Source organism: Balaenoptera acutorostrata, chromosome 1 (assembly GCF_949987535.1).
Source record: "Balaenoptera acutorostrata chromosome 1, mBalAcu1.1, whole genome shotgun sequence".
Lineage (NCBI taxonomy): Eukaryota > Metazoa > Chordata > Mammalia > Artiodactyla > Balaenopteridae > Balaenoptera > Balaenoptera acutorostrata.
Genome location: NC_080064.1, coordinates 112,573,633 through 112,588,268, shown reverse-complemented (window position 1 = coordinate 112,588,268; position 14,636 = coordinate 112,573,633). Strand labels below are relative to the sequence as shown.

General features: G+C 54.9%; 2 protein-coding genes across 4 annotated transcripts; both read left to right on the top strand.

Annotated features, from left to right (window-relative positions):
* Positions 1-6,857: 6,857 nt before the first annotated feature.
* Positions 6,858-8,974, top strand: LOC103013156 (uncharacterized). Of its 3 annotated transcripts, none has more exons than XR_009005472.1 (3): positions 6,858-6,978; positions 7,850-8,004; positions 8,472-8,974. XR_009005472.1 is itself a non-coding variant. In XM_007178566.2 (3 exons), exons 1-3 carry the CDS (start codon positions 6,881-6,883, stop codon positions 8,583-8,585), a joined length of 354 nt encoding a protein of 117 aa, XP_007178628.2. In that variant the 5' UTR covers positions 6,864-6,880; the 3' UTR covers positions 8,586-8,974. The 3 variants fall into 3 exon arrangements, 1 of the variants encoding a protein (XP_007178628.2); XM_007178566.2 differs by having other exon boundaries at positions 6,864-6,978; positions 7,850-7,991; XR_009005473.1 differs by lacking the exon at positions 6,858-6,978 and adding an exon at positions 7,025-7,162.
* A 1,420-nt stretch (positions 8,975-10,394) lies between these two features.
* Positions 10,395-13,008, top strand: S100A4 (S100 calcium binding protein A4). The gene is made up of 3 exons (XM_007178567.2): positions 10,395-10,554; positions 11,491-11,646; positions 12,711-13,008. The coding sequence occupies exons 2-3, from the start codon at positions 11,506-11,508 to the stop codon at positions 12,873-12,875; spliced, it is 306 nt and encodes a 101-aa protein (XP_007178629.1). The 5' UTR covers positions 10,395-10,554; positions 11,491-11,505; the 3' UTR covers positions 12,876-13,008.
* Positions 13,009-14,636: the final 1,628 nt, after the last annotated feature.

The window sequence follows — 14,636 nt, the reverse complement described above, 5'->3', positions numbered from 1 at the left end:
TGGAAAGACTGTCCTGGGCCCTCTATATTTCCTCTAAATTCTACTCAGAATTGAAGACTTCCTTCTTTTTTTTTTTTTTTTTTAAATTAATTAGTTTATTTATTATTTTTGGCTGTGTTGGGTCTTCGTTTCTGTGCGAGGGCTTTCTCCAGTTGCGGCGAGCGGGGGCCACTCTTCATCGCGGTGCGCGGGCCTCTCACTATCGCGGCCTCTCTTGTTGCGGAGCACAGGCTCCAGACGCGCAGGCTCAGTAGTTGTGGCTCACGGGCCCAGTTGCTCCGCGGCATGTGGGATCTTCCCAGACCAGGGCTCGAACCCGTGTCCCCTGCAATGGCAGGCAGATTCTCAACCACTGCGCCACCAGGGAAGCCCCAAGACTTCCTTCTTTAGTTCATCTCTTTCTTCTCATATTTTACCATAGGCAGCCAGAAGAAGCCAATTGGCATTTTCAGTATTCTGTCCAAAAATCTCCTTAGCCAATCCATGAGTTCATTATGTAATCTTTCTATTTTCCACGTTACCATGGATAATAGTGTTTCCAGACATTCCACCACTACATAATAGGGGTTGCCTTTTCTTCAGTCTCCAGTAACAATTTCCTCACTGCCCTTCAAATTATTACTAGCAATCTTCTTGAGATCCTTCTAGCTTTCACCCATGGCTTTGTCCCAAAGCCAGTAACACCTGCTTTAGGTTTTTGTGATAGAAGCCTCTTTCTCTTTCAGGTCTTTGATGAAAGATTCATGGAGCCAACTCATGCTGATTTTCTAGGCTTTTCCTACCACTTCCTCTATCACTACACCTAGGTTTCCATTTGGTCTGCATCCCAAGATACATCAGGGGACAATTTGACTAAATATTTTGTCATTTCATAACAAATGTCCTTGACTTTCAGCCTGCACATATTGGGTCCTCATATCTCACTGTCTTCCCTCCTCCACTTGGTCAATTCCACATTTTAGATTCTTTTGTTTGAGGACTCCGCTTTATGAATTTATTAAGCTTTGAGTTGCAGATCACCTGACTAACAGTGGCTTTAATTGTCTTACATAACAAGACATCTGAGACAGGCAGTTCAGGGTTAGTTCAAGGTTGGTTCAGGGGCTCAGAGATGTCATATGACACCGATTTTTTTGCTCTGTAATCTACAGCATGTATGCTTTTTCCCTCATGCATGTTGCTTCATGATCACAAGATGGCTGCTCTACCTGCAGGTCTCACTGTCCATGTTCCAGGCTAAGAGACAGAGGAAGTGTAGGGTGCAGAAAACTTTCCCTCAAGAGACTTTGCCTTCTTATTATGCAAGAAATACTGTCTCCAAAGATTTCTACTTACATCTCTTTGGCCTTAACTATGTAATATGGCTAGTCCTAGCTGTGACCAAGTATTTTTAGCTGGGCATGTTGACACTTTGAAAGAAAAGAAGAAGGGTTTTAATAATAAGGAAAGGGGGGATGGATAGCAGACAAGCAATAGACAATATTTTTCTGAATTGTTTTCTTACTTCCCTGGGAAGCTCTGATACTTGGGAACTGCTTACAGAGTAGCTCAGAAAAGAGCTCCCCAAAGACAGAAAGGAGTGAGAAGGTTCTGGGACACACTGCTTATTCTCACTGTTCTAACTGCACGTCTGGGGCTGATGAGGCAAGGCTGAGCAGGCCCTAGCAATGAAAAGAGAGAAGCCCACTTTCCTAATATCCTATAGGAAAAGGAGCCGGTGAATATAGGTCAGGGACTCCTCATAATGGTAATTAACATTTCCACAGCAGTTCCCAAAGCTTCTTTCATGCTCACTGTCACTTCAGCCTCATGGTAACCCTCAAAAGAGCTATCATTAGGTCCTTTTTACAGATAAGGAAACCGAGAGGAAGCAGCATCTGCCATTCACGGAGCATGCCCTCCGGCCAGGCTCTCTGCTAGGCCTGTTCTAGCATCATCTCATTGAATCCCCATAGCACTTGGATGAAGGATGTGTTATTAGTTTCTGCATTTCACAGAGGAGGAAATAGGGGCTGGGAGAGGTTAAATGAGTAGTGTTGGGACTTGACCCAGGTTGTAAGAAAGGACCTCACCCCTATGGGACACGGGGGTGGCAGCCTGAGCCTTCCTCCCCTTCCTCCAAAGCCTTGGAGATGAAGGGGACCTGGCTGGGCAGAGTCTAGACACTCTTGGTGTCTCAATCCTGAATCCACGGGGAAGTGGGTCCACTTGCTGGTGATTGCACGACTGGAGTCTGTTTGCTCACAGTGGATCCTGGCTTCTGCTGGGGCTCAGTTCCAGGTCCTGGGGCTGTTCTGGCTGGGGGATACTGGCCTCGGCTGGCTGCCTCTGGAACTTTCCCCGGCTGGCTAGGCACCGGATGGGACTAATTTCGTTCTGTATATTTGACAGACTAACAAACACGTGACTTTCTTAGCTGATCTCAATAATCTTCCCTCATCCTGCCCCTTCCTGCAAATCTCCCTGCTGAGGCAGAGACGAGGAGGGTCCAGAAAATGGTGCTGTTCAAAGGCCCGCTGGCCAGATTCTCTCTCACTTCCTCCTGGAATTGCGGCAGGGAGGAGAGCCTCAGGGACCCATATGTCACCTCCCATAGTGTCCTACTGTCACTTTGCTCTTTGTTCTTTTGGGTCTATCCCTGCAATCTATTGACCCTCCAAGAAAAGAGAGACTGAAGGCAAAGGTGGATTCTGGGGCAGGGGAATGATTGAAATAGGGCTCCCCATGCTCCCATCTTTAGGTCACTTGGTCTCCCCTCTAACTCAGTGCTCCCATCCGGGAAATGGGCAGTCAGGCATTGACTTGGTCCTCAAAAGACCAAGGAGAGCCTGTAGGTCTAAGCCCCACAGGCTCTCCTTGATCCCAATTCAGATCCTCTCCCCACCCCCATCCCCTAATTCTGTAGCAAAGGCCTCCCTGGCTCCAGCCTCAGTAATCAAATACCCACTCCCACACTCTCCCTACCTTGGGCTCAGATGATGAGAAAGGAGATGAATCAGTGTGATGAGGTTCATTGACCCCCATGGGGCTATGGGATTGGGGTGGTGTCACCCTGTCCCTCGAGCCCAGGTCCTTTTGGCACAAGCACATGAATGTCCAGACGCTCTAGGACACTTCATCTTATTTCTCCCTGAGGTGCAGAACCAGACACTGACTTTCATGGCGCAAGGTGGTTTCCCAGAGGCTTTTGTAAGGTGATGGTGGTGATAGTGGGGGACAGAGGCAGGGAGAGAGGACGAGAGAGAGAGGGACAGTCCTGCTGGGTCAGAGAGCATCTGCTCCCACCCTCCCTCCCTCATGCTGCTCCCGTGGGGGAGAGACCCTTACCTTCCACTTGGGGCACACTTCTCTGTGGTTAGCTCCACATCTGCAGCGGGGCAGCTCGGGGGAGAGGCCAACGGTGTCGGGCTCCACTCCCAGGTAGAGAATCAAGTGGACAGTGTGGACAGCAGAGGGTGGGAAAGGAGGAGGACGCTTCCTGTCTGGGCCTCGGAGGGGCGGCTAGTGTCACGTGCATTTGGGGGATTCAGGGTAGATGCTGGGGAAGAACCCCCAGCAGGGCAGGAAGATTCCAATCCCTGTAAGAACAACTTGGGAAAGCAAGATAAGAAAGGCTGCAGCTCTGCCCCTAGCCTGTGGGGATGCAGAAGGCTGGACAAAATGACCTGGGGGCGGGGCCAGGGGGGAAGGCCTGGTTCTCTCCCTGCTGCCCCCATCGAGGGAACTTAGCGTGTGGTTGTTGAGTTAGACTCTGAGACCTCTGCCCTGACACCATCCACCGGACCAGCAGGTGATACAAAGCACTTTCACATCAGAGTCTCAGGGTAGGAATCTTCCAAATCCATTTTGGAGGCAAAAAATTAAGGCCCAAACAAGGTAAAGGACATGCTCGAGGTGGAGGCAAGAGGGTGGTGGATCTTGGAGTGAGGGTCTAGTAAGGGTTCTTCCCACAACGGTCCTCCAGCCCCAAAGCGCCTGCACCCAGACCTCTCCGTCCACCCACCCGCCCCTCGGCTGTTGCCTCCCTGGGTGAGCTCCTGCCTTCCCTGCCCCCCACCTCAGTCGGAGCCTCTCCCAGTGGGCAAACAAAGGTGAGGCATCCCAGAGAGGCGTGGCCAGGCTTGGAAACATGAAAGGCTGGGGGATAAGGACTCAGGCTGGGACCAGGCTGCCCAGCTCTTCCCTGACCATCCATGTAAAGTACCCCAGGCCCCACCACCATTTTTTCCCCTTAGCCCTGCTTTATTGTTCTTCCTAGCATTTATGTCACTGGTCTGTCATACATTTATTTACTTGTTACTGTCTGTTGTGTGCATTAGATGGTCCTCTCCACAGAGCTTGGCTTTTGTCTGTTTTGTTTATGGCTGTACCTCCAATGCTTAGGACAGGTGCCTCTAAATATTCACATGAAAAATGAATGGCTCTCACCCTGCCACAAATTAGTTGTGTGACTTGGGCAAGTTACCACACCTCTCAGTTAACACTTATGCCCTTACCATGTGCCGGCACTATTTATCTATGAGCTTTGTACATAGAAAGTCCTTTAAGCCTCACAGCAGTCCTATGAAGTGATGACCATTATTCTCCTTGGTCATTGGCAGATGAGGAAAATGAGACCCAGAGAGGTGAGGCGACCTGCTTAAGGGAGGTGGCTGTTGGCAGAGATGGGACGTCACAGGTGGGAACAAGGGCTTGACCTAGAACTGAATTAATTGCTGGCCCACTCTGGCCCCTGCTTCTGTCCCCTACTCCCCATAATTCCTTGCCTGTAAAACAGGGTTAATCACAGCCCTCCCTTCCCTGCCCTCCCCACTGCTCGCTCCCCTCCCCCACAGGGGCTGAGTCTTCGGGGAACTGATAGCACAGTTGAGGTTCGGGTGCAGGGGGCCTGGGATGAGGCCAAGGTGTCACGAGCTCTCTGGCTGCCCCACAAGTATTAGGGCTTCTTCAGAGGCCTGGGGGTTGACTCCTCTTCCCCTTCCCACACTCTTCTGGGTCTTGGGATCTCTTTCTGTGAAATGGGGAGGGGTCTCTCAGGCCCAGGGATGAGGGAGGGAGGAGAGATATGAAGAGATTTCCATTTCTGGCAACATGGTGGTCTGTGCCAGCTCCGGCTAAAAAAAAAAACAAAAAGTGCTGGATAGAATAAAAACATCTTTTTCAAAGCGTTGAAGAGCTCACAAGGCAATAAGGAATGGGACCAGAATCTTAGCGAAAGCAGACTCCAGGAGGTGAGTGGGGCACTGGGGCCCCTCATGCCCTGAGGGCATCGGCCAAACTGAGCCAAAGTGACCTTTGGCTTTGACAGAGTGTGGAGCGAGGAAGGGCTCGCTTGAGGAGGGGAGGCAAGGGGGACACCCCACATAACGCTGGGACCCCAAAGGGCTACACGCTTAAGCCAGAAACCAGAGGAAATCTACCCCCACCCCACGGGAGTGCAAGGAACTTGGCCTTGGTGCTGAATGGAGCCAGGGAGGACAGGAAACAGGCCTTAGGAGCTCAAGCTCCAGGCCACCCTGGTGTGAGTCTGAACTAGGGGAGGAGGAGGGGGCACCAGGAGAACACAGCCTAGACTTCTGGAAGCGCCCCTAGGAGCAGCACACCTTCCTCCCAGGTCTCAAAGACATCCTACTGGTGATCTACCCAGGGAAGCAAGCCGTTCTCAGCCCAAAGCATCCAAGGACCATCGATCTGGAGATCAGGCAGCGAGGGTGTCTCACAGGCTCAGTGCTCTCACCGTAAATGAGGGGGCTTAACCAGGGGCACGCCAAGATCCCCTCTGGCAGAGGGATTCTCTGGGGGTGAGGCGAAAGTGTGTCCCCACTTTGTCTTCTTCTGGGGTGCCTTTTCAGGGTGAAGAGATAGGGGATGGCTGTGATGAATGACCTGTCTTCTCTAACCACCTGGAAGGAGATGGGTAGGAGGCTGTGACCGGATCCCAGCTCTGGGGGAGGGCAGAGGGAAAATGACGAGGTGGTGGTGTCTGCAGCCCCGACGGGGCCTTTGATGGGTGCATGGCAAGGTGGGCCGGTGGGGCCTGTAATAGGGGTTGCCAGGGAAGGAGGCAGGGGAGCCCCTGGGGGTATCGTCAGCTTGACCTACTTGGGCCCCCCATAATTGCTCCCTTCCTTCCTTGGGAGGCTACAGATAGGGATGCCCTGTCTCTAGGCTCCTCCAGCAGAAACGCCAACACCTGTGGTGAGTGCCGGCTGCTTAGGTCCTGCCCTGGGTTGGGTGTCCGGCAGCTCCAGGTCTGTCTCCTGGCCCAGGGTCTGGGCTTGGGGGCAGAGGGATGACCACAGCAGGGACTGATGAGGTGAAGGAAGTCAGATATGATGGGTTCAGGGGGTCCCTTGTGCAGTGAGGGGCTGTTGGGGAACCTGGGTTTAGGGCGTGTGCAGAGCTGAGGTCTGGCGGAGGGGTCGGGGCGATGGGGTTAAAGTGCTGCTGTGGCCCTCAGTTAGCTCCCCCTTCTCCCACAGCTTTCATTCCTGCCAACGGGTTGAGATGGGCCAGGGCTGTGGGGAAGAGAGGATTCCCTCCAGTCTCCAGGCACCGAGCTTCTGACAAAGCAACAGTGGTGGCACCAGGCGGGCTGGTAGGAACCCAGAAGGGCAGCTCGGCCCCTCTGAGGTTCCCTATTCCCTGCGATCATGGCCCTTTCCTCTCCTGGGAACCCGGAACCCTACTCCAATCCTGGGCTGTCACAAAGTGTTAGACCCCAGGCAGCACTTAACCCCATTCTTCTTCCCCCACAACCCTGACCATCTACAGGGCCTGGCAGAGAGCAAATCATTAGGGAGAGAGCCTTGGCCCAGGCTGCCTCGTGCTGCAGGACTCCTGTCCCCTGGGGGAACCAGAAGTGAGTCACTGGGCTCACATGGAAACAACACATGCCTTCCTGGCTGCCTTAGGATTTTTCCAGGCTGGAGGCATCTCTCAGAAGGGCGGTGGGAGGGGCCCGTGGAATGGGAGTGGGTGAGCAATTCTGGGAAGGGCTTCCCCTCTAACAGAATGGGGTACCCCTCTGCAGAGCCTTCTGTCTCAAGAGCCCCAGAGGTCAGGGGGATGGCCTCAGGGAGAGCAGATTACAGTTTGGTACATACCTGAGCTCGCTGTCTCCAGAGACCAACTGGTTCAGGTCCCTGACTAGGCCTGTGAGGTGGGATTAACCCTATTTTACAGATAAGGCACCTGAGACCAGACAGGGTAAATGGCTCATCTTCCGCTGCACAGCTAGTCAGAGGCATAGAGCGTCGCGGAAGATTTTCCTTTGGTTGCAGCTTCCCTGAGTTCAGCGCAGGAGGGATGGTGATGGGGTGGTGGTGAGGCGGTGCAGGTTCTTCTGAGACCTGACTCTCCCTGAGAAGGTCCAGCTCCGCCAAGGGCCTGAGGCCGGGAGCATGGCGCAAGGGTGCTCCCTTGTGCAGGAGCTCTGGGGTCCTGAGGGGGAGGAGGCTTCTAGGGCCAGGGGGGCTGTGTCTCAGAGGGTGCTACAGAGCTGGACTGGGCATCAGATGAGAAAAGGTGGAGAGAATCAGGGAGTCCTCAGGAACCCCCAGTGTGCAGGGTGCAGGTAAAGGGTGGGCACCTCTCCCTGAGGAGTGTGCAGCGATGTTGGGCAAATGAGGCCTCTGTCCAGAAATAGGGAGGCAGTCGGGAAATAAATGAGGAGGGGCTGGTGTAGTCAGGGAGGGCTGCTCAGAGGAGGGGGAGATTGTGGGGTGGGAAGGCTGCAGGGGATTAAGTCAGGTCTGGGTGCATTCCCTGGGACGCACGGAGGGCAGAGTTGAGCACGGGGTCTGACTCGGCCTCTGCCGTGAGTCACACCCTTGCTCTTCTGTGACAGTGAGGATGGCGCCTCTGGAGCAGGCGGTGGCTGCTATTGCGTGCACCTTCCGGGAATTTCCAGGGCCCTGTGGAGACAAGTAAAGCTCTGCCAGGCAGAGCTCAAGGAACTGCTAGAGAAGGAGCTGCCCACCTGGACCCCCGTGAGCACCTGGGGTGAGCCCCCATGGGAAGCACTGCTCGGATTCTGCAAAGAGACACCTGGAGACGAGCTCTGAGCATCGGACAGCAAGGGGGTGGAAGCTAGACTGCGGGGAGGGGATGCTGGGAGGGGGACGGGCACGGCAGGAATCTCAGTTTCCTCATCTGTAAAGTGGGAGGATGATCATCTCAAGGGCTGCCTGGCCCAGCTGTTGGGAGGACTGAGTGAGAGCTCTGTGAAGAACCCTTGACACAGGGTTGGCACTCAGTAGCAAGTAGTAGGTGCTCCGTAAATGATCTGGGAAAGAGGATTTGGGAGGGGGATTGACACCGGTGAATGATCAGAACAGGGAGGCTGAGGCTGGGCCCCAGAGGGGTGAGGGTTGGGATGGCTGGGACCCCCCAGGAGGGGAGGGAGGGAAGCGGGCTGTGCGCACCAGGCTGTTCTACCCTCCTCACCCTGCCATCCCCGCCCTGCACAGACAGAGCTTCGGGAGCGTGACCACAATAAGTTCATGAGTGTCCTGGACGCCATCAAGGATTGCGAGGTGGACTTTGTGGAGTACACGTGCCTGCTTGCCTGCCTCTGCACCTAGTGCCATGAGTACTTCAAGGACTGCGCCCTGGACCCCCACTGCTCCCAGTGATGGGCAGGGCTGCCATCGGAGGGTAGGGGTCTGGGTCTGCTCCGGACCTGCTCCATCTCTGCCCTGAGGTCATCCTGGGCATGTCAGCTCTCCCCCCTCCCCCCTCCCTTGTCCCCTCCATCTAGAATCTCCCAGGTTTGCCCCTGGTATGTTAACCCCTTTTACCCATGAGTCCAGGAGACGTGAGGGGACCTTCCCCGGGATCACAGCTAGTGACCTGTAGGACAGCCAGCCGCTGCCTCCCAACTGTGGCCCATGATGGACGAAGGCCGTCAAGGCCCAGCAGAGAGTGTGCGGGAAGGAGACCACGGTGGGAAAGGGCCTATTCTGCTCCTAATAAAGAACTGGCATCACTTGGCTCGGTTTGGTTCTTCTGAGAGGACAGCTGGGGCCTGGGAACAGAGTCCCACTGAGGCTTCACTCCCCTTTGGCCTTTTCCACTGGAGGACAGGAGGCTGAGGGCAGTTTCAGACCTCGCGGAAATGAAATGGTCTTAACGTCCTGCAGGAGGCGGGGGGATCAACACGGGGACAATGTCCATGGGAGGCTGGTGTGTGTGGGGGTCTCTCTCTCTCTCTGGGGGGTCTCTGAAGGAGAAGCTCCCTTGGGGACTTCCTTGGTGGTCCAGTGGTTAAGACTCCGCACCCCCAACGCAGGGGCCCTAGGTTTGATCCCTGGTCGGGGAAACTAGATCCCGCGTGCCGCAACTAAGACCCGGCGCAGCCTAAATAAATAAATAAGTAAATAAATATTGTTTTTTTAAAAAAGAAGCTCCCTTGGGCTGTCAAGGAGGGTGAGAAGAGACAGAACTCAGTCCACTGGACAGGATGTTCTGAGGGGAGGGGAGGGCCATAGTGGAGGGGGTGGGTCTGTTCCCTGCCTGGGGCTGTGGGAGCCCAGAGTGCAGTACTAATAGGATTAGGGTGTCTGAGGTCCGACTAGGGTGTTTCTCCCTGATGTAGGGCATGCCCTACGTTGGAGGGGGAAGGGGAGACCTGCAGGCCGAGCCCCTCCCTGAAGCTACAGCCACCCGAGGGGCTTCACACCCCCTCTCCTGACCCTCCCTCAATCCCTGAGTCCATACCCTACCCTGAGAGGTTCTCCTGACCCCTGCCTCCCCCATTCTGTGCCGTATCACGGCTAACTTTCCACCGCAACCTGCCCTCTTCATTCCTGACGCCCCCTAAATCCCTCTCCTGACACCCTCCTCTTTCCCATGTGCTCTTGGTCCCTTCAGTCCATCTCTGAGACCCGAGGCCTGACGCCCCCTCCCCATTCCATCACTCCCTCAGGAGTGGTCCCTTCTCCACGGATGTGTCTGTGGGGGTCCCAACGCCTCCTTTGGGTGTTAGCCAGTTCCTCCCCCCAGACCCCCCAGCTCCTGTCCTGGGCCTCACTCAGCATGGTAGAAAGCCCCCTTGGGAGGGGAGAAGGGCAGTGTGAGCTGTCCCCAGCACTGAACCTGGGGTCCCCTCCCTGTGTCCCTGGGCAACCCCTTTCCAGGACAACCTCCCACCTGTCACCCACCACCCCTGAATCCCCTTTCCTCTATGCCGGCTGCCCAGTGGGACCACTCCCTCCCTGTCCCTCACGCCTGCCCTTCCCCCAGCTCCCTAAAACTCAAGCTGAGCTGCGCACACCCACCCACTGAGGCCCCTGCCTGTGCCCACTGGGGCTCTCCCATTGTCCATCTGTGCCTGCCCACAGCAGGAAGCTGGGTTTCCAGGCTGGGCTGGTGGAGGGGGCCCGTAGTGTTTACCACATCGGCCCATGATAGGAGGGCTGTCTCCCGCTCTCCCCCATCCCCTGCCATGGGCAGGGCCTGGCCAGGGGTATAAATAGGTCAGACTGCTGGGCTTCCCCCACTCTTCCTCTCTCTCCAACCCTCTCTCCTCAGCACTTCTCCTCTCTTGGCCTGGTGAGTTGTGGTCGCCTGACTGGCATGCAAGGGATGTGCAAGGGGTGTCAGGCCGAGGCTGGGGCAGGAGAAGGGGAGGCTGGTGGGGGCCAGATGTGCTAAGGGGGTCCAGATGTGAGATTCCTATGTGGAGGCTCTGGGGCGGGATGTGTGTGTGTGCACGTGCACGTGTGTGTGCATGCAAGAGAGAGAAAAAACAAAAAGTGTGCAGGTGGCTGGGTGGGAGCTATCTGAGCTGTCCTGTGATGCTGGGGCTTGCACGCGTTGTTGCTGTAGTATGTTTTGGGGTGCGTGTGACTGGTGGGTATGCATGTTGGCTTGTGTTTGCTGGGTTGCCCTAGCTTGTGCGTGCACACTCACAGGGTGTGGGAAGCACAGTGAAGGCAGAAGGCGACTGCGGGCTTTTGTCTGGTTGTGTCCTAGGAGGCTCTGCCCTGCACGCAGCAGCCTGGCCCAAGGGAGGGTGGCCTCCCCATCCCTCCTGCATCTGTGCCTCTGCCACCTCACCCTGCCCCTCCCCAAGCTAGGCACTAGGCCACTGTTTTTTTCCGCTACAGGGCCCTGGGCAGGCTTCCAGCAGCCTCGCCCAGCCCAGTGCTGGGAGGGAGAAGAATGGGCTGGGGTGGGGCTGCTGTGGACTGAGCGTGGGCGTGAATGGACCGAGTGAGGGGTGAAGAAAGCGCTCTTGTGGAGTTGGCTGCCCGAAACCCAGAGCCTGTGCCCCGGGCCCTGCAGGGGTTCTGTGCCTCAAGCACGGATTTCCCGTCGTGCACACCCACCTGCCAGGAGCTGAACCGCACTTTTTGGGCTGCCTCTATGGTGGGAGCAGAGTCTCACCAAGTGCTCCCTGAGGGATGGGATTAGGGTGGGCATTCTGAATACATAGCCGGGGGTGGGATGGGGAAAATTAGGGTGTCTCTGTGACCCTGCCCCCAGATCCTGACTGCCGCCATGGCGTGCCCCCTGGAGAAGGCCCTCGATGTGATGGTGTCCACCTTCCACAAGTACTCAGGCAAGGAGGGTGACAAGTTCAAGCTCAACAAGTCTGAGCTAAAGGAGCTGTTGACCCGGGAGCTGCCCAGCTTCTTGGGGGTGAGTGATCCTGCCTGGGAAGCACCTGTTTTCTGCGAAGCATTGGCTACAGCTGGCATCTATAGCGGTCGATCAGCCGTCTTGCTGAGACGGGGAAGTGGGGGCAGAGAGCTGGCTCTGTCTGCGTGGGGTGCAAGCACAGCGATCACCCGCTGCTCACGTCCTGGCTCTCTGCAGAAAGATGGCTGAGAACGAGCCGGTAGGCTACGGCTCAGACTCTGCCAGGTGCTTTGCACAACTTAACTGGAGGTAAACTGAAGCTCAGAGAGGCTAAGTAACTTCCCAAGGTAGTCAGTGTATAAAGCCGAGATCCGTGAGCCAGGACGTTCCGACGCTTGCCATCACTACAGCAACGAACCATTTTTTTTTTTACGACTGTATGAAAATTGTGCCTTTTTTTTTAAAAATTGTAGTATAGTTAATTTACAATGTTGTGTTAGTTTCAGGTGTACAGCAAAGTGATTCAGTTATATATACACATATATATTTTTTCAGATTCTTTTCCATTACAGGTTATTCCAATATTTTGAATATAGTTCCCTATGTTATACAGTAAATCTTTGTTGCTTACCTATTTTACATATAGTAGTGTGTATCTGTTAATCCCATATTCCTAATTTATCCCCCCAACCCCAAACCATTTTGGAGTTTCCATTTGGCTTGTGGATGTGAAGACACAGTTATGGAGACCCTCATACACCTACAGACTTCCCCTGAGCAATCACAGATGCCATCTGTATCAACCTTTATGCAGTTTATACATTGCTTTCATGACCATTGTCTAACTGGATTCTTAAAATGACCTTGGCAGAGGATGCTGTGGTCCCCTTTACCCAGTTGTACCCAGGTACTCAAGACTTCTTTGTCTGAGGGGTGGCCTTCCTCCAGCCCTAGCCTAGCCCCCAGGGCTAGAGGTCCAAAGCTGGGCCCCCCAAGGAGTGGCTAAGCCTTCCTGGGCTCCCATCTGGAGGTGCAAACCTGGTCTAGTCCTAGCTCTGGCCACCCGCACTCCCGCCCTGCCCCCCCGACTTCTGGTTTCTACCCGCAGCCTCTCCTTCCCGCAGAAAAGGACAGATGAAGCTGCATTCCAGAAGCTGATGAGCAACCTGGACAGCAACAAGGACAACGAGGTGGACTTCCAGGAGTACTGCGTCTTCCTGTCCTGCATCGCCATGATGTGCAACGAGTTCTTCGAAGGCTTCCCCGATAAGCAACCCCGGAAGAAATGAAGTCTCCTCAGATGTGGGGCCGGGGCCTGCCAGCTGGGGTCTTCCCTGTTGGTGGTGGGCACAGCGCCTCACACTGGCTCCTCCAGATGTGAGCATGATACTAAACAAGTTCAATAAAGATTCTTGAAAGCTATGAGGCTGATGGTCTGAGAGACTCTGGGGGCGCTGGGAGTTGAGCTGCGGTTTTGTGGCAGGTGGAGAGCAGACCAGAGAAGGTGGGAGACGGATGTGGGTGACTGTGCACATGTGTTGGGGGACAGAGTTGACTCTGGATGGAGCCGAAGGCAGGGAAAGGGACCCCCAGAGGCTTGGAACGGTAGGATCTTAGCCAGTGCACTCACCCATCCCACCTCCCCAACCTTGCCTCTGGCAGGACCTCTGACTGAGGCTGGGATGGGATCGAAGATCACATCTGCTCCTGGTTGGGGTCTGGAATGGAGTGTGGGTGCCCTGGGGGTGATGGGGAAAGGGCTGAGTCATGGGGAGGAAGTAGTGAGGCCAGAGTGGGATGGGGAGGAAGGCTCAGTCCTGACATTTACGGCCCAGGTCCTGCCTGCCACCCCTTCCAGTGCCCTGGCTTCAAAGCCCAGGGATGGATGAATCCTACCATTCCAGAGTCAGATCAGGGAGGTGATGTGGAGGAAGAGCAGGCTGTTGGCCAGAGCATGAGAATATCCTCCTTCCCTAACTCCCATCTCTGTCCCAGGGGCCCTAGGATGGGATTCATTACCAGTTAGCAGTCATGCTCCAACAGAGGAGGACAAAGGATCTTGGGAGGGATGAGGGGAGGATAGTGGCTGGGGTGGGAGGGAGGGAGGTGGTGGGAGGTGACCATAGTTTTGGAGACAAAATTCCAGGCATAGGGATCTGATAAATGAAGTTGAGATTTTTTTCCCCCTCAGAAAATATCAGGCATGGTATTAGTTCTCCTTAGGTTGAAGGCCAGCAGTTCTAGCCTGCAATGGGTGGGACTGTGGTTAGTTTCCAGGTCATGCCTGGGTGGTACAGGGACCTTCAAGGAAGAGGTGAGTAGAGGGCAGGTCCAGAGGCAGGGAAGGTCTGGTTCCCTTGACTTTTCTAGCTTTCCCGTTTCCTTCTCATCACGTTGTGTTTTTGTCTCAAGTTTCAGAGGAGTGGGGTAGGTGACTCAGATGTTCCCTCAGAGTGTGACTACAGAGACTTGGGTAGAAGTTTGATCCAGGAAAGAGTTTGCCACTTCCCCATTCTCCCTCCCCCCAGCCCCAGTCTGCCCATCTTCCATGGAGTGCCCTCCCCTGGGCCTCCTCCTGCATCACTCCCAACTTCGGAAACTCCTGTTGCTTAGCGACCAGTCCCTGCTGCCTCTCTACCTTGGCAGCTGGGGGTGGGAGTGGAGTGGGGGGCAGCGGGGAGCATCCAGGCAGGCTAGGGTGGGGCTGCAGCAGCAATAGGTGCTAAGCCCCTAACTCCATTCTGTTCTCATACTTGGACTGGTTGGTGGTAGAACAACGTCTGAGTCTCTCGTGGGATACAGGCAACTCTCCCTGATCCCCACCCTGGTCATTTCTGCACCCTGAACCTGTTCCCCACAGTCCACAGCCTCTACCCCATCATCCAGCCCTATCCTTCCCTGATCTCCGCCTCAGTCCCTGATTCTCAGTTCTCCATTCCAAGAGCCTCTGACAATTCTTTCCCGTGGTGATGAGTGAGGCTTAGAAGAAATCATTCATTGAAAAGCCCTTAAAAAATCTTAGGCTCCATACTTCCTAATGACCTTGACTA

Bases quoted from the DNA above. Each gene is read 5' to 3' on its own strand.
- S100A4 (XM_007178567.2), top strand. From the start codon at position 11,506: ATGGCGTGCCCCCTGGAGAAGGCCCTCGATGTGATGGTGTCCACCTTC. The intron at 11,647-12,710 runs GTGAGTGATCCT...TCCTTCCCGCAG, and splicing joins AGCTGCCCAGCTTCTTGGGG to AAAAGGACAGATGAAGCTGC.
- LOC103013156 (XM_007178566.2), top strand. From the start codon at position 6,881: ATGGAAACAACACATGCCTTCCTGGCTGCCTTAGGATTTTTCCAGGCT. The intron at 6,979-7,849 runs GTGAGCAATTCT...CTTCTGTGACAG, and splicing joins GGCCCGTGGAATGGGAGTGG to TGAGGATGGCGCCTCTGGAG. The intron at 7,992-8,471 runs GTGAGCACCTGG...CGCCCTGCACAG, and splicing joins AGCTGCCCACCTGGACCCCC to ACAGAGCTTCGGGAGCGTGA.